We start from the raw sequence: 20878 nt of genomic DNA on the forward strand, positions 1-20878 counted from the left end.
TTGAAGAAATTGTAGTTTAACTTTTTCTTGATTATAGGACATGTTACTCTGTGCATTAGTTTGATATCTGAATTTTTTATGTGAGTATGAGTATATGTAAAAATATGTATGCATTTTTATCTTTGGCTTTCTATCTATGAAAAGTGTCGTGCATTTTTATCTGCCTTATTTTAGGTCTTCCAACATATTATCTGGTCAAAATTTATTTAAAAATTTAGGTTCCTGATCTCTCAATAAGCTGTCAAATTTTATAAGAAAATTATAATTGAACTTAATGTAGAGACCAGCCAAGTGTGCCTACTCTTAAATGAATGCTAATAGTACTGCGCTGTTTCAGTAGAAGAATTTAGATAATAAAAATCTGTTAGTTCACATCATTATAGTTATTTATAACTATTGTTCTGCTCAAAGTTTCAAAACATTTTTATTAACCACTGTTCTACATTAATAAGGTACACTTTTCTGTGCTTATCAATATAATTTCTGTTGCTCTGACTCTGTAACACTTTACTGTAAACTTTTTTTTACTGTATACTTTTCATGATTTTTATTTCACGCAAGCAGTAACATGGATAACTGTCATCTTGTTACAGCTAAAAATGCAGGAACAAAGCTTAATTTACCCAAGAGCACACAGGCAATAATTAGGAGAATATGTGGTTAGCATAAAAACTATGACTTTACTCTCAGACACCACCAGGGGTTGTAGCCCTAGCTAGTTCACTCCAGAGTAAAACCATTTCATATTGGTCTTCATGCAAACTCTTTTTTTCTAGGAGGGAAAATGGGGCAATTCCTCTCATCTCAAAGAAATTCCTTACATCTTTTCATCTCTAGCACATAGCTTACATATATCACGAGTAGAAAAATTCCTGAATAATGGCATTTAAATATTTACTAATCATCTTTGTGCTTTTAATTTTTGTTCATCGAAATTCTCTAGAGTTATATAGTTTCAGCTTTAAAATGGAATAGTAAGTGTATTCCCATATATAAAATAAGGTTTGTTTTTGTCACTTTAAAATTGTATCTCCGTACATAGATGAACATGGCTTGATAGAGACCACATTTTTGAAAACTAGGTCCACCCTTTGCTGTGTTTTTCATGCTTTTTTGAATTCAAGCAGTAACAGTATGAGATAGGACTTATTTTGGATAGACATACTCCACTCAGGTGCTAATTGAAGGAATGTAATCTTGAATTTATTAGCCAAAACAAAGCAATCTGGTAACGAGTACCGACATATTCCCGCCTCCAGCCTCGGGAGCAGTGAAGGGCTGCCTGTAGAGTGCCCGTGGCACCCTCGCGGTCCGTAATTTGTGTGGATGAAGGTGGCAGTGGCGTCCTTGGCAATGAGGACTGTTAGGAGTAGGGTGGATGAGACAGGATTTGGGCTCGCCAACTATCCAGGCTTAATTAACGAATCTGAATACCAGGTAGGAATTAGATAACAGAAACAAGTCAGAAATCCATCTTTTTAATGATGGGGATTCAGAGAGGGTCAGAGGAGAGATTGTGACACAGACTAGCATGGGTGATTTGATACAGAATCTTCCTGGGTATTTGGTTAATTACTAAAGAATCTGCCTGGTAACAATTCTGTAGAACAGAATAGAGTTGCCCCATAGAGCATCCAAGGCTGTAAATCTGTACTAAAATAGGCTGCCTCAGTTTTCTTCCTTGGAGTGGTTGTGGGGTTCCCCACGTTGAATTTTCAGGTAGCAGCTGATTGCTTTAACCTTTGTGTCACTGGGGCAGTAGAAGAAACAAACCAACCCTCCCATTGATTCCCCTAAAGGACAGAGTAGGACTCCTTTGGATAGCTGAGAAGCACACAGGCTTTCTCTCCCTCCCATGGAGTGGATAGTGGGTTTACAATGATGACTGTGCTCAGCAGCTGCACCGTTAGACCTGACCTCTAGAAACCCTTAAACTCATTCTGCTCCCCACTCGTCTGGGAAACTAGTGGAGTCAAGTGTTCTCTTTGTGGTCATCGAGCCCCTTCTGTGGGAATAGGGAGTTTTAGAAGCTAGAAAAGCAAGTGGGACCTAGCGCTTGACTCAAAAGATGCTTTCAAAAAGTTTGTAAACCTTTCAGATCATGATATAATTCTGTCTTCTGTCTTTTCCAACTGTGTGCAGAATTCTAAGACTGGTACATGAGAAGGCTCATGGTGTCTTCTAAAACCAGTTTAAGAATATAATGCCCATCCTTCCTTCACTTCAAATCCATTTTAGCAATCAGTTCTGTTTACACCATGATTTTATACTTGTTCCAAATTAGCAGTGTAAAGCTTGAATGTCCTGCTTTTTGACCTTGTGCTCAGAGCCCTCTCAGATTTGTATAACTGCTTTTCTTCTACTCGTGTGTTTGACCTCACAGAGATAACCAGTCCCTGGCTTCTTGCAGTTTCTCCTTACTGTCAGTCTTCTTTCTTTCCCGCTGTGAGTCTCATTACTGATCAATGACGAGCTCTTCTGCAGTAACTTTTGTGACCTCCCTGTCCTGACTAATGAGAGTGAAAGTGTGCTGAACACTGTATAACTCTTAAGCTTGGATATTTTTGTTTGTAAAATATTTTGAATTTTTCTCTTAACATTTAATTTGCTAAATACTTTTTAAAAATTGTGATTTAAAGCATATGGGTCAGGTGCCTGTCTATCATGGAAGTAGTAAAATGAATTTATAAGCAATTAAGTGTCAACTTAAAAACTATATGGTAAGAGTTAAGCAACTATGATGAAGAAGCCTTCCTATACAATCACTCCTCAGATTACCCTGTTCATTCTTTTGATGGACGAAAACGGATGATCTTGAGCACTATTTCGTGGATGGGAGGAAAGAATCCATTTTTGGGGATTGCTTACATCGCTATTGGATCCATCTCCTTCCTTCTGGGAGTTGTGCTGCTAGTAATTAATCATAAATATAGAAACAGTAGTAACACTGCTGACATTACCATTTAATTTTCTATTCTGAAAAACAAATCTACTGCATGTGCATCAAGGCCAGTCCTATTCAACCTAGCTTTCGAATGCTAATGTTCGGTTAGTATGTCATTTTTGAAGTTGGCACGTAACTTTTTCTGAAAGTCTTTTCCTGTGCTTCTTCCCTATGGATGACTGATGAAACTCCGACGGGTTTAAACAAATTATCTATATTGACCATATCAACACTGTAACTACTGAAATGGCATTCTAATACTTGCTTTTAATTGGGACAGGCCATGTGATGCATAGAGCCCTTTCATGTGAACTGTGTCTACTGCTTAAATGTTTATGCTATGTTGATAGTACTTTATTGACATGAGATGCTAATATGTGTGCCTGTTGTGTGAAGAAAGGGATTGCAGATATATGAGTATAACGACTGCTATCCTTTCAGGACTCAGTTACAGAAAGATGAAGAAAGGCCAATCTAATAAAACACTTCCTCGTGTTCATGTGTCACGTATAAAGGCTTAAAGTACCATCTTTGTTGAGGTGGTTCATGTATTCAATTTACCCAATAGACATCGTTGTCAAACTTGGCTTTGATTTTAAAAACAAGATCTGTTTATGTGTCACGCACAGTAGTTACGGTCATGTCTAAAGTGTTCCGGTAGGTTCCATGTAGGAGAGTCTATAATTCTTCTTTCCCTCCGGTTCCGTTGCAGTAGCCACTTGAAATGTTTTTACGTGTAATCATTTCCCTGAGCGTATCCTTTTGAGATGGGAAAACTGCTTGGCAGACCATCATCTGCTTTAACTGTAAAGCTGATATAAGTTCTCAAAGGAAACTGTCTTCATTCTTGTGGTATTTAGCATTTAGAAACTTGCTTTAGCATTGGAAATACCTCAAGCTTATTTTAATTTTGCAGGTAAGTGTATTGACTTAAGTACAAATGTTATATTCCAGAAAAATTGTTAAACATACCCAAATTTTCTCCATATTTTATTAAACTTTTGGAGATAGGTCAAATACGGAGGTGTATGCACATTTCTTTTCAGTTAAAATACCAGTTGCTTTGGTTGAAATTCTTTAAATTTTCATAGTTGAATTCTAGGGATTTTGGAGTATGTATATGATAAATTATAATATATGGTTGAAGTTATTTTATTTTCTACTAGAATTATTTTAATATTATTGAATAAATGCTGTAATTTGTGTGCTATGGAACTCATTCTTGAAGCGAATGTAAGCTTTTATTTTCACATGCATGAAAATGTATGATTGCATCAGAGGTGACTTAATTGCATTGAAATTAATTTTCTTTATTCAAATAACAAATGTTTGTATAAAAGAATGCTTGTTTATTCAGAATCTGTAATGGTTTCCTTCAGTTATATTTTAAATCAAAAGGTCTGGGTAATGTATCCATTTTGATTAATATATGCTTTCTAAAAAACCAAAAACAAAAAATGTAATGGTTAATGGTAAAAATGTGCCACACTTCTTAAGTTTTGTATAAAATATGAACTTCAGTTAAAAGAACTAGTAGTTTGTAGTGACTTTTAACTGGTAAGAATATTACTTGCATGAGGTCCTTGATGTGTGATTATCCAGAAATTTCTGGACACACAGGGTTTTATTCTCTGTCTAAATATATTGTTTTGTTAATTCTTCAAAAATTGCTATTTATTCTGAGAATTGTTCCTCTTGCACATGGCAATTTATTTTTTTGGAAGATACCATTGGGGCCAGGGCGTTTTTCCAGATGGAATCTACTGTTAAGGAGAACTGCTGTCCTGCAAAAAGGAAGACCCCCTCGCCACACTTTCACCTGTGAAGAGAGAGCTTAGAATATATTTGGAGTCTTATCTCTGTTATACATCCTTTGAAGGCCTAATTCCTCCTTGTCTCCTGCCATTTGATTGCTAAGGGACTCTTGTTACCTACAGATGAAGAAATGGAAGTCACATGGCATGAGGGGGAAGGAAAACACTTCTTAAAAGCTTTTGCTTCTCTTGGAAACATTGATGGCATATTCAGTTCTCAAAAATTAATGTGCATTTAAGGTAATTAGCACTAAAAGATGTTAATATACTGGAAGTACTTTGACATGAGAAGTTTTCCAATGGAAGAAATTATGCAGTAAGTAAAAGCTAATAAATTACACTGAAATTATATGATAGTTGAAACATAAATTAGTAAAAACTACTACCTAATATAGGAGAATTTTTCCAAGAAAAGAGTGAAGTGGAATATTATTTATCAGTTAGTGACTGTTTATGTTACTTTATTTTAAAATTTAAACTTCTGTTAATATGTTCTATATTAATAAAAATGAAGAAAAATAACTTTGCCATGTTCAAATGTCTTGCTAAAGAAACAAGCCAAGTGTTCTTGATAATATTTGGCATTAAATTTTAATCCATGTTCGAGGAGTCCAGGTTTTTAACATTTCCATGTCTAGATTTCATGAAATGTCATTCATTGTTAAACTAATTCTTATATTTGTACTTATGAATCCTCTCATAACATTATCCACAAGAGTTCTATGTTTTACTGAGAAGCACCCTTTCTTGCCATGGAGTGGCCAGTTGCCTTGTGAGTTACAGACAGCCTAGTTAAGTTTGATAGTAGACCAAGGGAAATACCTGTTATGTAGAAAATGAAAAACTGGTAGGAAAAAAAGTGTTGGTAGAGAGGCAGAGATCATGAAATGGGGCACACAGGAAGTGGCAATTCTAAGAAAGAGAAGCAGCGAGGCGGGTAGCGCTAATGGATGTTGGTCAGCCTGTTACTTCATAGAAAGCATTGCCTTCGAGTTCATTGGTACTTCTCTGTTCTTTACACTGTAACGTGTTGTTTTGTGAACATGGCTGTGTGGAGGAGGATGGAAGATCTAGGGATGTGATCAGTGCTGCTGTTGCAAGAATGTTGATGCACAAATATTTGTTGCAGAGTTTGGATCATCTAGTAAAGTGTTTAAAGTCTTTTTAATCTATATCCCATTCTTTAAACATAAACATATCATTTAAACATATCATTTGAAACTTCAAAATAAATATTGTGTCTAAAACCAAATCAGACCATGTTGACCTTATTTGTACATAAAATAGACCATGTATGTTTTGTATGTATGGTATTTTGTTTTATTGCTAGTACTGAATATAACTTTCTGTAAATCAACCTTATAATTTCATTAATTTCTCTTTGAGGGCCACCGTATTCTCTTCCTTTCACTAGATATGAAAAGTTTTTGTACTTAAATGTCAGGTAGTCGATTCCATTTGACTAACATCTATTCTGCAGTTCTGTTCTGTGACAGTGTGTCCTGGTTGTTTGCCTGGTCTACTGCGCAGCCATTATTCCATGGCTTCTGTTTGTCACCCTCCCTGTTGGCTCTGCCTCTAATGTACCCTCGTTTACTTGAAGCACCGCCTACGGCATTGCTTCCTAAGAAGTGGTGGTAGTGGGAGGTGAATTTCCTGAATCCTTACATATTTGAATTGCCTTTATTTCAACCTTATTCACTGATAACTTGACTATAAATAGAATATTAAGTTAAAATTTTTAATTTCTAAGACTACAAAAAAGACTACTTTCATTTCTAGACTGCATTTTAACAATTTCTTAGCTTATTGTTATCTTTTCTGAGTACATATAAATGGGTGTATATCTATTTCATTTTCTTTCCTACATTTTTGTTGCTGTTTTAAGTTTTGTTTTTTACTCTTATTTATTTAGGTGACTTCCCTCTGTTTCTGGCATGTCTCAGTCATCTATCATGTTAGTAGACACCAAGAGTTATTAAAAACTCTGTGTTCGTAGGTATGCTTGACAAATTGTTAACTCTACTAACACAACGTTACTTGGAAATGCTGCTCAGTGACTACCCCGTGGTTACCCATTTCACAAGAAAATGCCTACACATAGTTAGTTGACAGGGTGATGTTTACAGGTGGGTAGAACACGCTCTTAGAAAAGCTGACCCTGTAATGCTTTCAGGGAACCATTCCTTTGTTTGGAGGCCTTTGCTCTGCGGCTTTTCAGTTTTTCCAGGGAAGAATCTTTCAGATTTCTGTGGGATGCAGGGAATTTAAGGGGATGCTGTTTCTTTTTAATCATTTTACTGGGGGGCTCATGCTACTCTATCACAATCCATGCATCCATCCATTGTGTCAAGCACATTTGTGCATTTGCTGCCATCTTCATTCTCAAAAGATTTTCTTTCTATGTGAGTCCTTGGTATCAGTTCATTTGGGGGATGCTGTTTCTTAATACTTTAACTGTGCTTCTGCCTTGGCCTTCATTACCTCCTGATTTCCACTTTACACCTATTACCTTATATCTGTTTGTCTGCATGTCCCTTCTGCATATTGACTTCCTGTTTAATTTCTCAAGCTAAGAAATTATTTAACAATGAAGGATGTAAGAAATCATTCATTTTCAGGCTTTGCTTTTGGCTAACTTTTACCTAAGTTCCGAAATTCTCAGACCAATCAGCTCATTTATCACTGGTGTCCCCTGTTGTAGTACCTTTAGATTGCAGCTTCTTCTAACTCTCATATTCCATCTTCAATCACCAAGAAATTTGTTTGAATCATACCTGTCACTGATCTTCACTGTAATCTTATCTTTGACAGTACATACCGTCAACATTTTCAGTTTTATTTTCATTGCTACTTCATAACTAATTTTGCTACTGTTATGAATCGGGCTACCCCTGGCAACCCCGGATCTGTTTTCTCCTTAGTTTTGTAGAATGTCATAAATAGAATCTTTTGTCAATATGTAGTTTTTTGAAACTGGCTTCCTTGATACTTCATAATATCTCAGAAATTTGTCCAGGGTGATGTATGTGTCAGTATTTTATTCTTGTACCTTTCTGACACCTTTCATTTTATTGAAGTAGGGGAAAAGATACACTCTGGTGGTCAATCCACTAGCTAGAACCACTGAAGCAAATATATTCACCGCCTGTTGGTTATTGTATGTGACTTAAAAACAACAACTTGTCATACAGTGGTCTTCAAACGTTCATGGAAAATGGAATTTAAAGGTAAGACTTAGAAAAAATTGTCTCAGCATAGCTCCATCAAGTTGAATACACTTTGTAAGCAATGACTCCAGCCATTTAGTCCATCCCTAGAGAACTGAGAATGCCGAGATTTTAGACATCTCAGCGCAGTCTTTTACAATATTAAAATGGGTGCCCATTAAAAAGTGTTTTAAGATTAGGAAAGAATAAGAAATCAGGAGGAGCCAAGTGAGAATCGTAAGTTGGAAGGGTTTCCCATAAAAATTCTTGCAAAATTGCCCTTGTTTCATGAGATGAATGAAATGTAATGGAGACGGATTCTGGTGAAGCTTTCCTGGGTTTTTTGTTTTGTTTTTTTGCTAAGGTTTGGGCTAATTTTCTCAGCACTCCCACAGTAAACAGATGTAATCACTCTTTGGCCCTTCAGAAAGTCAACAAGCAAAATGCCTTAAGAATCTTTACCATGACCTTGCTCATGACTGACCAGTCATGCTTTTGCTTTGACTGAATCAACTTCCACCTGTTGGTGTAGCCATTGCTTTGAGAGTGCTCTATCTTTAAGGTCGTATTGTAAAAGTCCTGTTTCATCTACTTCAGTTCTTCCAGGAAATGCTTCAGGATGTTGATGGTCACTGTATAAAATTTCCATAGAAAGCTCAGCACTTACCTGCAGCTTACGTGGATGTAAGTTGGCACCCATTGAGCAGAAAATGTTCTCAACTTTAGTTTTTCGGTTATAATTGTGTAAGTTAAAACAGTTTTGAATTTGGCGGTGGTGATGGTGGTTTCTGCTGTTATTGTGGTTTTTGCTGATATTCATTAGTTCTCCAATAGGGCATAGACAAAATGATTGAATTGCCAGCTTGGAATTTGATGTGGATGATCTGCCACTGCCTGTTCGTCTTCAACAACATCTTTCTTAAAATGAATGATTCATTTGTATATTATTTCTTTCATAAAACATCAGTGATTGCACCATTCTACCACTAAAATGTCACCATAGATTTAATATTTGTTCTTTCTTTAAGTAGAATTCATGTTTCTTGGACAGCTTTTAAACTAGAGCTCTATTTATCCTATCCTTCATTGTGCCTCAAAGCAGACAAAACAAATTGCTGTTAGGTACCATCGAGTTCGCTCTGACTCATACTGATCCTAAGCACAACTGGACAAACCAGTGCCTGGTTGTGCAGCATCTTCATAGTTATTGTTATGTCTGAGCCCACAGTTGTAGCTACTGTTTCTATCTTTCTTATTGAGGTCTTCCTCTTTTTCCAATGCCTTTCTACTTTACTAAGCGTGATATCCTTTTCCAGGTATTGGTCTCTCCTGATAACATGTCCCAAAGTACGTGAGGCAAAGTTAGTGCTAATAAAAATTCAAGTTATAAAAAGAAACTACCATTAAAAGTTATAAAAAGAAACTACCATCCAGCCAATAATGACCCCTCGTGACTACAGGACAGAGAACTGTTTCCATGGGTTTCTGAGGTGGTACATTTCTACAGGAGTAGATAGTCAATCTTTCTCAGCGAAGCGGCTGGTTAGCAGCTGAACATGTAATCCACCACATCACCAGGACTCTGCACCCACGTTAACCTTTACTAATAATTTAGTCATTAAGTATGGGTTTATTGGGGGGGATTTTAAAATCCATGCATAGTTTATTCATTATATGCATTTCTGAGAACTTTGTGAAGATCCACCAGATATTCTAAATGTATTAGTGTGAGCTTATTTGCCAAAAGCCTTTCTAACCATAGTCATGTGGAAGAAAACCAAACACCATACTTGCTTCACTGTCCAGGTGATGTCCTACTTTGTTTTAAAACACAAAAGCAGGAAACAGGTTTTACAGGTAAATGTCAGACCCCACTTGCTTTCCCTCCTCCCTTGGGGCTAAAAGAGTTGTCTCACCTTTTCACAATAAAGCTTGTCAAAGTATGTTTTATTATCCTGTCTTATCTTCAGGTAGACTTTGATTCCATCCTTTGTGTCTAAGAGAGCACGAGTGCGCGAGGGCTTGAGAAGAGTGGCTTTGAACCCTATGTAGTCTTTTTAGGTCACTTTGATCATTTGTCAGTAAAGGAAGTTACCTACCCACTTGGTGGATTTTGTTTTGAAGAGTAAAAGAAGTGATGAAAACGTAGAAATATAGGTATCTAGTAGGTTTACCTAGCACAAAATGTAGGAAACTACGAAGGCAATGGCTGTCAAATAAAGGGAACTCATTCAAATTGGATCCAAACCGTTCTGTCTAACAGACATTTTTACTGCGCTCACCAGCTTTAGATTTTATGAATAACTTTACTGGTTTTCTACTGATTTCTCTATTGCTTTCTTCCTTTACATTTCTCTTTATATTCACCATAAAATAAGTTCAGGATCCTAGATGTTCTGGGTCCCTTTCTCACAATTCCTGAGCTGTTTTAATTCCTTATCAATTTTGCTCTCCTTATACTGATATCTTTATCTTTTCATATGTTTGGCTTTGCTGAGCTCTAGATTGTTCACTCTGTTTCTCATTTCTTAAGATTTGTTGTTGTGCCATTCACTCAGCTGCGACCCTATGCAGAACAGAAGGAAAACGCTGCCTGGGGTCCTGTACTGTCCTCACAGTGGTTCCTGTACCTGGGCCCATTGTGTTAGTCCAATCCTTTGAGAGCCTTTCCTCCCCCCACCCCCACCCCCATGCCCTTCTACCATGAATGATGTCCTCCAGGGACTGGTCTCTCCTGACAGTATGTCCAAAGTATGTAAGACGAAGTCTTGGCCATCCTTGCCTTTAAGGAGCACTCTGAGTATACTTCTTCCAAGACAGACCCGTTTGTCCTTTTAGCAGTACATGGTACTTTTATTATTTTTCTCCAGCACCACAATTCAAATGCATCAGTTATTTGGCCTTTAAAGACTTTATTCAAAGTCTAACTTTCACCTGCATATGAGGGAACTGAAAAATAGAATGGCTTGGGTCCGGCACATGTTAGTCCTCAAAGTAGCATCCTAGATTTACAATATTCTAAAGAGGTTTTGTGAAGCAGATAACTTCCATGAGCAGTGACTGGGTCCAAGCAAGACAAAATCCGTGATAACTTTAATCTTTTCTCCATTGACCATTATGGGTTTTTTAAAATCATTTTACTGGGGTAATACAATTCTTAAAACCATACATACATCATTTGTGTCCAGCATATTTCTACATTCATTGCCCTAATCATTCTCAAAATATTTGCTTTCCACTTAAGCCCTTGGTATCAGCTTATTTTTCCCCTTCCCTCTCCACTACCCCCTCTCTCATGAACCCTTGATAATTTATAAATTATAAGTTTGTCATATCTTACACTATCCAACATCTCCCTTCACCCACTTTTCTGTTATCTGTCCCCCAGGGAGGAGGTTATATGTAGATCTTTATCATCACTTCCCCTTTTCTACCCCATCATCCCTCCACCCTCCAGTATTGCCACTCTCAGCATTTGTCCTGAAGGGAATCATCTATCCTGTGTTTCTGGTTTCATATCTGCCAGTGTACATCCCTGGTCTAGCCAGATTTGTAAGGTAGAATTGGGATGATAGGAGGAAGCATTTTAAAATTATAGGAAAGTTGTATGTTTCAGTGTTGCTACACTGCATGCTAACTGGCTCATCTCCCTGTGACCCTTCTGTAAGAGGATTTCCTGCTACCTACAGATGAGCTTTGGATCTCCACTCTGCACTCCCCCTCATTTACAATGATAAGATTTTTTGTTCTTTGATGTCTGATACCTGGTCCCTTCGACACCTTGTGGTCACACATGCTGGTGTGCTTCTTCCATGTGGGCTTTGTTACTTCTGAACTACATGGCTGCTTGTTTATCTGCAAGCCTTAAAGACTCCAGATGCTGTATCTTTTGATAGCAAGGCACCACTAGCTTTCTTCAGCACATTTGCTTGTGCACACATTTGTCTTCAGCGATCCTCCCGGGAAGGTGTGCATCATGGAATGGCAATTTAATAAAAAAAAGTGTTCTTGCATTGAGGAAGTTCTTGAGTGGAGCTCCAGCTTCCACCTGCTGCCTTAATACTAAACATATAATTATATACACGTAGATCTATTTCCCATCATCCTATATCAATAGATGTACATGCCTGTATTAGACCTCTATAATTTCCCTTTGTCTCCTAGTTCTTACCTCTATTTCCTTTTACTTTCCTCCTGTCCCACTATCATGCTCAGCCTTCATTTGGGTTTCAGTAATTTCTTTTGGTTACATTGTCCTTGATGAATCCTTACCAGGCGTCTCACACCCTCCTTGCCACTTATTTTGTTCCTTTGTCCCCAGGTTGGTCAACACCACCTCCTTTCTCCCAACTCCCCTCTCCCATGTCCCCCAGGAGCCATCAGTCCTGATGTTTTTTCCTCCAGACTGTTTTCATCCAGCCTATCTTAGATAGCTAGACCTGCAGAGATAATATGCACCAAAAAAGGCATAGCAAGACAAAGCGACAAGAGAACATGACAACAAAGAAAACCAGTGACAAAAAAATTAATTTCTAAAACTTAAAAAAAAAAAGGACAGAAAACAGTAAATAGTTAAAGGTCTGTTTGTTGAACTCTAGGCATGTCCTCCAGTTGAGTCCGATGGGGTGCCACACTCTGGCTCCAAAGTCTATCCTTTGCACTCCCCCGGAACTCCCTGCCCTGCTCCCCCTGCTGTTCTGCCACCCACCCTTAGTGCTTTGCCTCAGTGTGGTGGGGTCAGAGCAGGCCAATCCCAACACTGAGTCTCCAGTCATGTCATGGGTCAGCGAGGGACCTCATGGCTCATAGTGGTATCAGCCATACGGTCCACTCTGCATTGGCAGTTCTGAGCGGGAATATTGTCCTCCAGGGTTGGTGGGCCAGGATGTGCTCCACTTTCTCTTCCTCCCCCTTCATTTGCTCCCATGTGCTCTAATCAGATATGTCCCTCTCCCCAAGCTGCAGCTTCAGTACCGTCCTGTAAATTCTGGGGAGAGGGGCGGTTGTCCACATAGCTGGGATTGTGGCCAGGCCCTCAGGCCCCTCCACTGGCTCACCTCTTCATGCCGGCACACTGCATTCGCATCCTGGAACACTGGATTTGTCTGGCCCCTCTTTCCCTGTGGAGATATAAACAATACCCTCCTCTTGGGTGGGTCACTGCCCTGTTCCCCCGCTATTTCTAATTTTTTTCCTCCCCTGCCCCCCACCCTCTTTAATTGGCTACCATATGTACTACTGGATTTGGTCTGGCCCCATACTACCTGGACCTCACCACTGGAGTGTTTGTACACAGTAGCTTTTTCCCTGTGTCCCTTTTGCAGTTTTTTTTTTAAACTTACCTCAGTGGATTCATGTTGTACTTGTCTTTTTGCACTTTGCTTCACTTAGCATAATTTCCTCCAGTTCTTCCCATGTGGCGATATGCTTCATGTGTTCATCACTGCTTTTTAGCAATGCATAGTACTCCATTTTTAATCCCATTTGTCTGTTGATGGAAATTTGGGTTGTTTCCAACTTCTTGCAATTGTGAACTGTGCCGCGATGAACATTGGAGCACAGGTGTCTGGCCTTGGTTTGTTTTTTTTTGCCTCTTCTGGGCATATGCCCAGTGGGGGGATTGCTGGGTTGTATGGTAACTCAATTTCCACCTGTTTGAGAAATCGCTATATCGATTTCCATAGTGGCTGTTCATACCTACAGGTCCACCAGCAGTGGATGAGAGTTCCTATCTCACCACAGCCCCTCCAACACTTGTTGCTTTTTGATTTTTTTGAATTGGGTTATCTTTGAGGGTGTTAGGTGATCTCTCATAGTTGTTTTAATTTGCATTTCTCTTATGGCTAATGATCAGGAACATTTTCTCATATGTTTATTGGCCATTCTGATTTCTGTGAAACATCTCTTCAGGTCCTTTGCCCACCTCCTCAGTGGGCAGTTAGTTTTTCTCTTATTGTAAGCTTGCAAAGTTTTGCAGATTTTAGTAATAAGGCCTTTGTCTGATGTGTCATTTCCCAGTCCATGGACATTCTTATTACTCTTGAATTCTTTGTACACAGGTGTCTTATCTTCAGTATATCCCACTTGTCTATTTGTGACTCCTCTGTATTTGTATCCTTTCCTATTTCCGATAACCTATGTATTCCCTATGCCAATTTCTCTGGTTTGTCCCAATTCCCTCATTAATGGCCCTAATTGTTTGGGCTTTTACTTCAAGGTTTGTGAACCACCTTGAGTTTATTCTTGTGCATAGAATGAGGTAAAGATCTTGCTTCATTTTTCTGCAGGTAGGTATCCATTTTTTCCAGCACCATTTATTGAAGAGGGTACCTGCTTCCCATTTGATATTTTTGGGGCCTTTATCAAAGATCAGTTGCCTGTATGCTGATGTTTTTATTTCTGGGTCTTCAGATCTTTTCCATTGGTCTGAATAAATGTCATTATACCAGTACCACACTGTTTTTACTACGGGGGCCATATAATATGTGCTAAAGCCAGGTAGAGCAAGCCCTCCCACTGTGTCCTCCTTCTTGGGGAGTTCTCTGCTAATTCTGGCTTTTTCCCTCTCCATATGAAGTTGGTCATCAGGTTTTCCAATTCTTTGAAAAAGGAAAGTGGTTTTCGTATCAGGGTAGCATTGAACTTATATAGTACTTTGGGCAGAAATGACATCTTTATTATATTGAGTCTTCCAATTCACAAGCATGGGATGTTCTTCCATTTGTTAAGGTCACTCTTGGTTTCTTGTACTAGTGTTGTATAATTTTCCTCGTACAAATCTTTCGGTTTTTTTAGTCAGGTATATCCATATATATTTTAATTTGTGCTTGACTATTGTAAAGTGTACTACCTTTTTGTCTCTTCTGTGATGTTGTCTGATGTGTATAGCAGACCGATTGACTTCTGTTTGTCGATCATGTATCCTACCACTCTGCCATATTCCTCTATTGCTTCCAACACTCCACTTGTGGAGTTTAGAGGGAACGGAGATAATTATTAAAGCAGAGAGAGAAATGAGAACAAAGAGAAGAAAGGAAGAGAAAGAAGGAAAAACAACTGTGCTCCCTAAGATTGACTGTGATGGTAAAGAGCAAAGAGAGAAAGAAAATAAAGAATAAAGAGGCTGATTGCCTGAATGTGGGCCCAGAGGGGTTTAAACCCTGCCCAAAATGGCAGTTTGGTGTGCCCTTTTAATGCAGGGACCCAGTGGTGCTGGACGGAATTGCCCAAGTTGGCAAGATCACCTTAAAGGACCGATGGTTTCCTCAGCAGCGCGGAGGCCTATAGATGGCTCTCACAGCTGCCTTGTGTGGTGTGCAGCACTCCCACGGAGGGCAGGCTGGAGTTCCTCCTCCGATTTGGGCTGATTGGCCCTAGGGGGAGGGTAGTGGCCTGGAAGCCAGCAGTAGCATATGATAGGAAAGGGGAGAGAACAGGAAAAAGAATTAAAAATCAAGAGAAAAAAATCAAAACAAACCTGAGCCCGTTGAGACCGACTGCGGTGGGAAAGATAGAAGAGCAAGAGAATAAAAAAAGAATTAGAGTGCTAAGTAAGGAGATAACTGAGCCTTGATCACCTGACTCTGGCTGGAGGAGTTCCACCTCTTCCTTAAGGTAGCGGGGTTTTGCCTGCTTGGTGTAGGTTCCCACGCTGCTGAGTGGGATTGCTCTGGAAGGCAAGATTGCAACAGTGGCCAAGCGTCAGTTCCCACTGCAGTATTGAGCGCAGGAGTTCCCTCAGCCCCATGTAGGGCTCCAGGACAGGCAGGACTTCCCCAGCTGTGTGTAGAATCACTTAGCGGGAATGTGAGCTTATTGTCCTATCCAGACTGCTGGTGCTCTATTAGCTCAGAAATTTTTTTTTTATCTACCATTATGTTATCTATTGGTCCAGTCATCAGGATTTTGGACTTCAAATTCAGTTGTAATCCATACTGAAATCTCCAATTCATGATCTTCATCAGCAAGTGCTTCATGTCTACTTTCAGCAAGCAAGGTTGTGCTGTCTACAGGTTATCACAGGTTAATGAACCTCCAATCCTGATGGCTGTATTCTTCATATTACCTTGCTCAGACGGTTTGCTTACCACACAGATTGAGTAAGTATGGTGAGAGGATACAACCCTGACACACACTTTTCATGCTTTTAACCCGTGTGGTATTCTCTTGTTCTGGTCACAAAACTGCATCCATGTACAAGTGCCATATAAACACAATGAAATGTTCTGGAATCATCATTCTCAAGGATTATCCAGTTTGTTATGGTCCACAATGTCAACAATCTCAGTATTTCATTCTAATGGTTCTGTTTCCACTGGTCTAGCTTGCCTTCCCTTTCTTGCCTTCTCATCTTTGCTTTTTTGTAAATGCTGAGCTATAGTTTCAGAGTAATATTTTAAGGAACATCTTATGATTATTTAGTCTATAGGCAGTTTCAGAGTGATTTCACTTTTACGTTATCAGGTATCTTAGGTTGATAGTCTTAGGATTTCCCTCTACCACTTCAGTACATTTTTTGAAAAAATGAGTTTGAGTTTTGTTCTGTGTGTTACATTCTACCCAGGATGGAGATCTATTTTGTCCCAAGTCAGACTGGCCAGTCTTGATAGTTTTCGTTCTTCTGCTCTCAGAAGAGGCAGTGGTTTGTGTGGGCTGCTAGTCTTAGGGACTAGTTTCTTGAGTCTTGTTTCCTTTATCCTCTTTCACTTCAGACAAATAGGAGACCAATAATAAAAACAATCAGAGTCCGAATGCTCTTTAGAGCCAAGGATGGCAAGACTTTGTCCCATGTACTTTGGAACAGTCCCCGTAGAAGCACATTATTCTTAGTAAAGGAGAAAGGCAGTGAAAAGAGGAAGACTCAACAGGATGGATTGACACAGCTGCAACTATGGTCCCCAACATAATTGTGAGAATGGTGCAGGAGTCAGACGTTTTGTTATGTTGTACAGAGGGTCACTCTGAGTTGGACGGATGGCAACTAACAATAACCCCTCCCCCCCAAGAAATCTGCTTTTTTATTTTTTGTCACATCAAAATTGGAGATTTTGTATTTTCAAGGGAGTCAAAACATGTTCTTTTCAGTGTTCTTTGAGTTTGAGGAACCTAAAAGTGTGAGGGGGAAAATTAGGGGTATAGAGTGAAAGGGGTAAGATTTCCAAATGAAATTCTCATAGGACAGTTCTTAGTACTTTCTAAGAAGGAGCAGGTGCATTGTCATGATGTCTTTGGTACAACTTTCCTAGCCTTTTTCTCACCAATGGAATTTTCCGTTTTCTTAAAATTTCTTAAGTTCCTGATTGTCCTTTGGGTTTTTTGTGTTTACTTGTTTTGAGAAAATCTTATAAAAATTAGCCTTTGGGATCCCTCTCAAAAGTTGCCATAAACATCTGAGCTGTCATGCCTTGAATTTAACTTTTCAATAGACACATACTTTCTGTATTACATTGGGACATACAAGTCTTATCCCTAGTTGTAATTCGTTCCATAAAATTGTCATCATTAGCTTTGGTCTTCCTTATATTGATGGAAAGATTAGCTCTTTGTGCAACACTTTTGGCACCCATCTAGCCAAAAGCTTGCTGAGGCCAAGATGTTGGCTTTAAATTAAAAATGCTTAACCCTATCTCACTAGCTATCACATTTAATGGTAATTCTTGGGTTTTCTTCCACCTGTTCTTGAACTTCATTTACAGTTTCCTCCTTTGTTGAAGTTACTGGTCTACCCTCTCTGCTCATCTTCCACCTTCCTTGAAGTGTTAGATCGACAAACTTATGTGTGGCTACTCACTACTCATTGCCCTCGAAGCCGACTCAGCCACTCGATAGGACAAGGCAGAACTGCCCCCTGTGTGTTTCTAATTATGTAACTCTGTAGTAGAGTGACCTGACTTTCACCCATGGAGCAGCTGGTGGTTTCAAACAGCTGACCTAGCAGTTCGCTTCCTATTACCCATTGGCATTCCTTATGTGTGGCAGCATTCCCATAAACTTGTTGCAAAGCTTTCATAATTTAGGAAGATGTTGACTTGAATTTTATTAAAATTTTTAGTGCTTCAATTTTTCCATGACATGAAAAGCCCCCCACACACACACTTTCAAAGGCATTTCAACAAGATGGACAAGTGTATTGTTGAGCGAACTCGTGTACAGCCATCCACTGATTGCAGACCTATTTATGCATGCTTTGATTGGAATAAATCCACACATCTATGATGTCGAAACTTAGTAGCAATGTTTTACTTACTCTCATATTGAGTTCTTTGGAGGTTCTAGTTGTCTAAATCACCTACTGCTCATGCATAATTAGCTGCTTTTAATAGGCTATTTATGCAATTTAATTTGTTATGTGGGCCCTAACAAATTATGAATAACACTGTAAAGAATAGGAATTCCAGGAGGTTGAATTATGCTTATGAAGAAACTACATAAACCAAGACACAGCTGTGTTAGAACTGCATGGTTTAAAATTAGGAAAGAGGCTTTATCCTTCCATCATACTTATTCAGTGTGTATGCTGAATACATGATTTGAGAAGCTGCACTCTGAAGAACTGCATCAGGATGGAAGGAAGAGTAACAACTTGTGACACGTAGATGGCACGACCTGGCGTGCAGAGATTGGAGGATTTGAAGCACTTCCTGTTGAAGAACAAAGCCTTTGATTTGGGTTACTCTTCAACATAAAATATAAAAACTTTACAACTGGGCCGATAAGCAACATTATAACATTTGGAGAAAAGGTTAATGTGGTCAATTAATAAAAAAAATTTTACATAGTCACCCACAATGCTCATAGAAGAAGCAATCGAAATTAAACAACATACTACTTTGGACAGTTTTACAAAATACCTTTTTAAAATGTTAAAAGAGCAAAGATCACTCGGAAGGCTAATGTATGCTTAACTCAGGCCATGGTATTTTCAGTTGTCTCATGCATGCACAAGCTGGACAGTGAATAAGGAAGCCTGAAGTCTTATTTGAATTATGGTACTGGCAAAGAACAGTAAATATAGCATACACTACTAGAAGAACGGACAAGTCTGTCTTTAAGAGTAAAACCAAAATGCTTCTTAGAGGCAAGGACACAGTCTTACATAATTTGGATGTGGACTGAGGAGCGACCAGACCCTGGAACAGGACATTAGAGTCATAAAAGGGACTTTCAGAGATGGATTCAGTGGCGGCAACAAGGGACTCGCAGAGGCATGAGTGTGCAGATGGAGGACTGAGCAGTAGTTTGTTCTCTTACTCATGGGGCACCGAGTCAGAACCTACCTAAAGGCAACTCACAATAGCAACAGGTTTTGTTTCCGGTTTATCTTCCAGAAGTGTCATGGTTTTAGAGTTTATGTTTTTGTGAGGTATGAGTTGTTTTCGTTTTTTTGCAAATAGATGACTAATTTTGCGTGTACTATTTGTTAAACTATTTCTTCTCCATTGAATGGCCTCTGATCACTTTGTGGATTTATTTTTTATGTTCTTAATTCTGTTCCTTTGGGCTATATGTTTGTTAAAACAGTATCAAGCTCTTTTGATTACTGTAGCTGCAGAGTACATTTTTATTATTATATGCTGTGATTTTTTTGTTTTATTTTTCAAAACCATTTTATTGGGAGCCAATACAGACATATCATTCCATAGTTCAAGCACATCAAGCAGTGTTGTACAGTTGCTACCACAATCAGTTTGAAAACATTCTCTTCCTTCTTGAACTCCTTGACATCAGCTCTCCGTTACCTCCACCCCTCACCAGAAAGCCTATTCTACTTGCTGTTACTATAGGTTCATCAACCCTGCGTTTCATATACAGAAAAATGTAACAAAAACCATAAAGCAAAAGAGTTATCCCCAGTGACAAAATGCATCCGAGCTAAACCTCAATATGAAAAAACAAGAACACATAAAATGTTGAAAACCTGCTCTGCCTCAACATGCAACAGAGAGAATCAATCAACAAGGTTAATCACTGTTCACAGAACAAGAGGCACGGAGAAAATGAGCATAAACCTTGGAACTGAACAATGTTTGGAAGGAGTATAAGTCCTAAAGATCTTTAATTCTTTAGTGTTCAGTAAAATAAGCCTTGTGCCCATTAGTCCGTGCTCATCGAGCTTATGTTCTGCGTGGCAGTTATATTCTGGGTGCTAGGCTGACAGCAGTGAGTAAACACAAATTTTGTGCAAAGGGATTATGTGACTTCAGCTTGTCAAGGATAAGTGCTTCATGGAAGCTAGACTGAGTAGAAGAGTGGAAGCAGAGAAACTAGTTAAGAAAGATGCGGGCCGCAATATAAACCAGAGATGAAGGCTTAGACTAGAGTGGTAGTGGTGAAGATCATGAGAAGTGATCAGATGCGAGTTCTTATTTTGACCAAGCAGCCAAAAGAATATTCTAATAGGATGGACATGGTGACAGACGAAAAGAAACAGTCGAGCGTTTTTGGCTTTGGAATGAGAGTAGAATACAATTGGGTTGTAAGCAGGAGATACCCTTTAGGTAGCGAGGTGGAGCTGTCTGCCATGAGAAGAAAAGGTTTGCCTGGATCTAAGTGAAAAGCTGTAGCGCAGCAATTGTACTTCAAGCCATTGGATTGAGACTGCAAAAGGGTCAACGTAGAAACCCGGTGAGGTGCTCTAAGAAGTTAAAAGGTCGAGGAGGGTCTAAGCTGCTGAAATAGGACCAGTAAATGAGTAGTTAAGTGTTATATTTCAAACTATTCATGCATGTTATGTACTCAGGAGTAACTGACTTGTATATGATGCTGACTGATGGAGAAAATATTAAATTGAGCATTGACATTTCATTTAGTAGCATGGGCGCCATGGTAATTCTAATAAGTAAATTTTAAAACAACCAAACTCAATTGCCAGCAAGTCAACTTTGACTCCTATTGGCCCCATAAAACAGAGT

At 38.9% G+C, this 20878-nt stretch overlaps 1 protein-coding gene across 1 annotated transcript in view; it reads left to right on the forward strand.

Annotated features, from left to right (window-relative positions):
* The window catches only part of TMEM30A (transmembrane protein 30A), a 29667-nt gene extending 23657 nt beyond the window's left edge, over window positions 1-6010 (forward strand). The window contains exon 7 of the mRNA XM_075554884.1: window positions 2774-6010. Coding sequence (XP_075410999.1) covers window positions 2774-2967 — 194 coding nt within the window. The 3' untranslated portion in view covers window positions 2968-6010. The remainder of the gene's footprint in view (window positions 1-2773) is intronic.
* Window positions 6011-20878: the final 14868 nt, after the last annotated feature.

The sequence above is a fragment of the Tenrec ecaudatus genome, chromosome 7 (assembly GCF_050624435.1).
Source record: "Tenrec ecaudatus isolate mTenEca1 chromosome 7, mTenEca1.hap1, whole genome shotgun sequence".
Taxonomy (NCBI): Eukaryota; Metazoa; Chordata; class Mammalia; order Afrosoricida; family Tenrecidae; genus Tenrec; species Tenrec ecaudatus.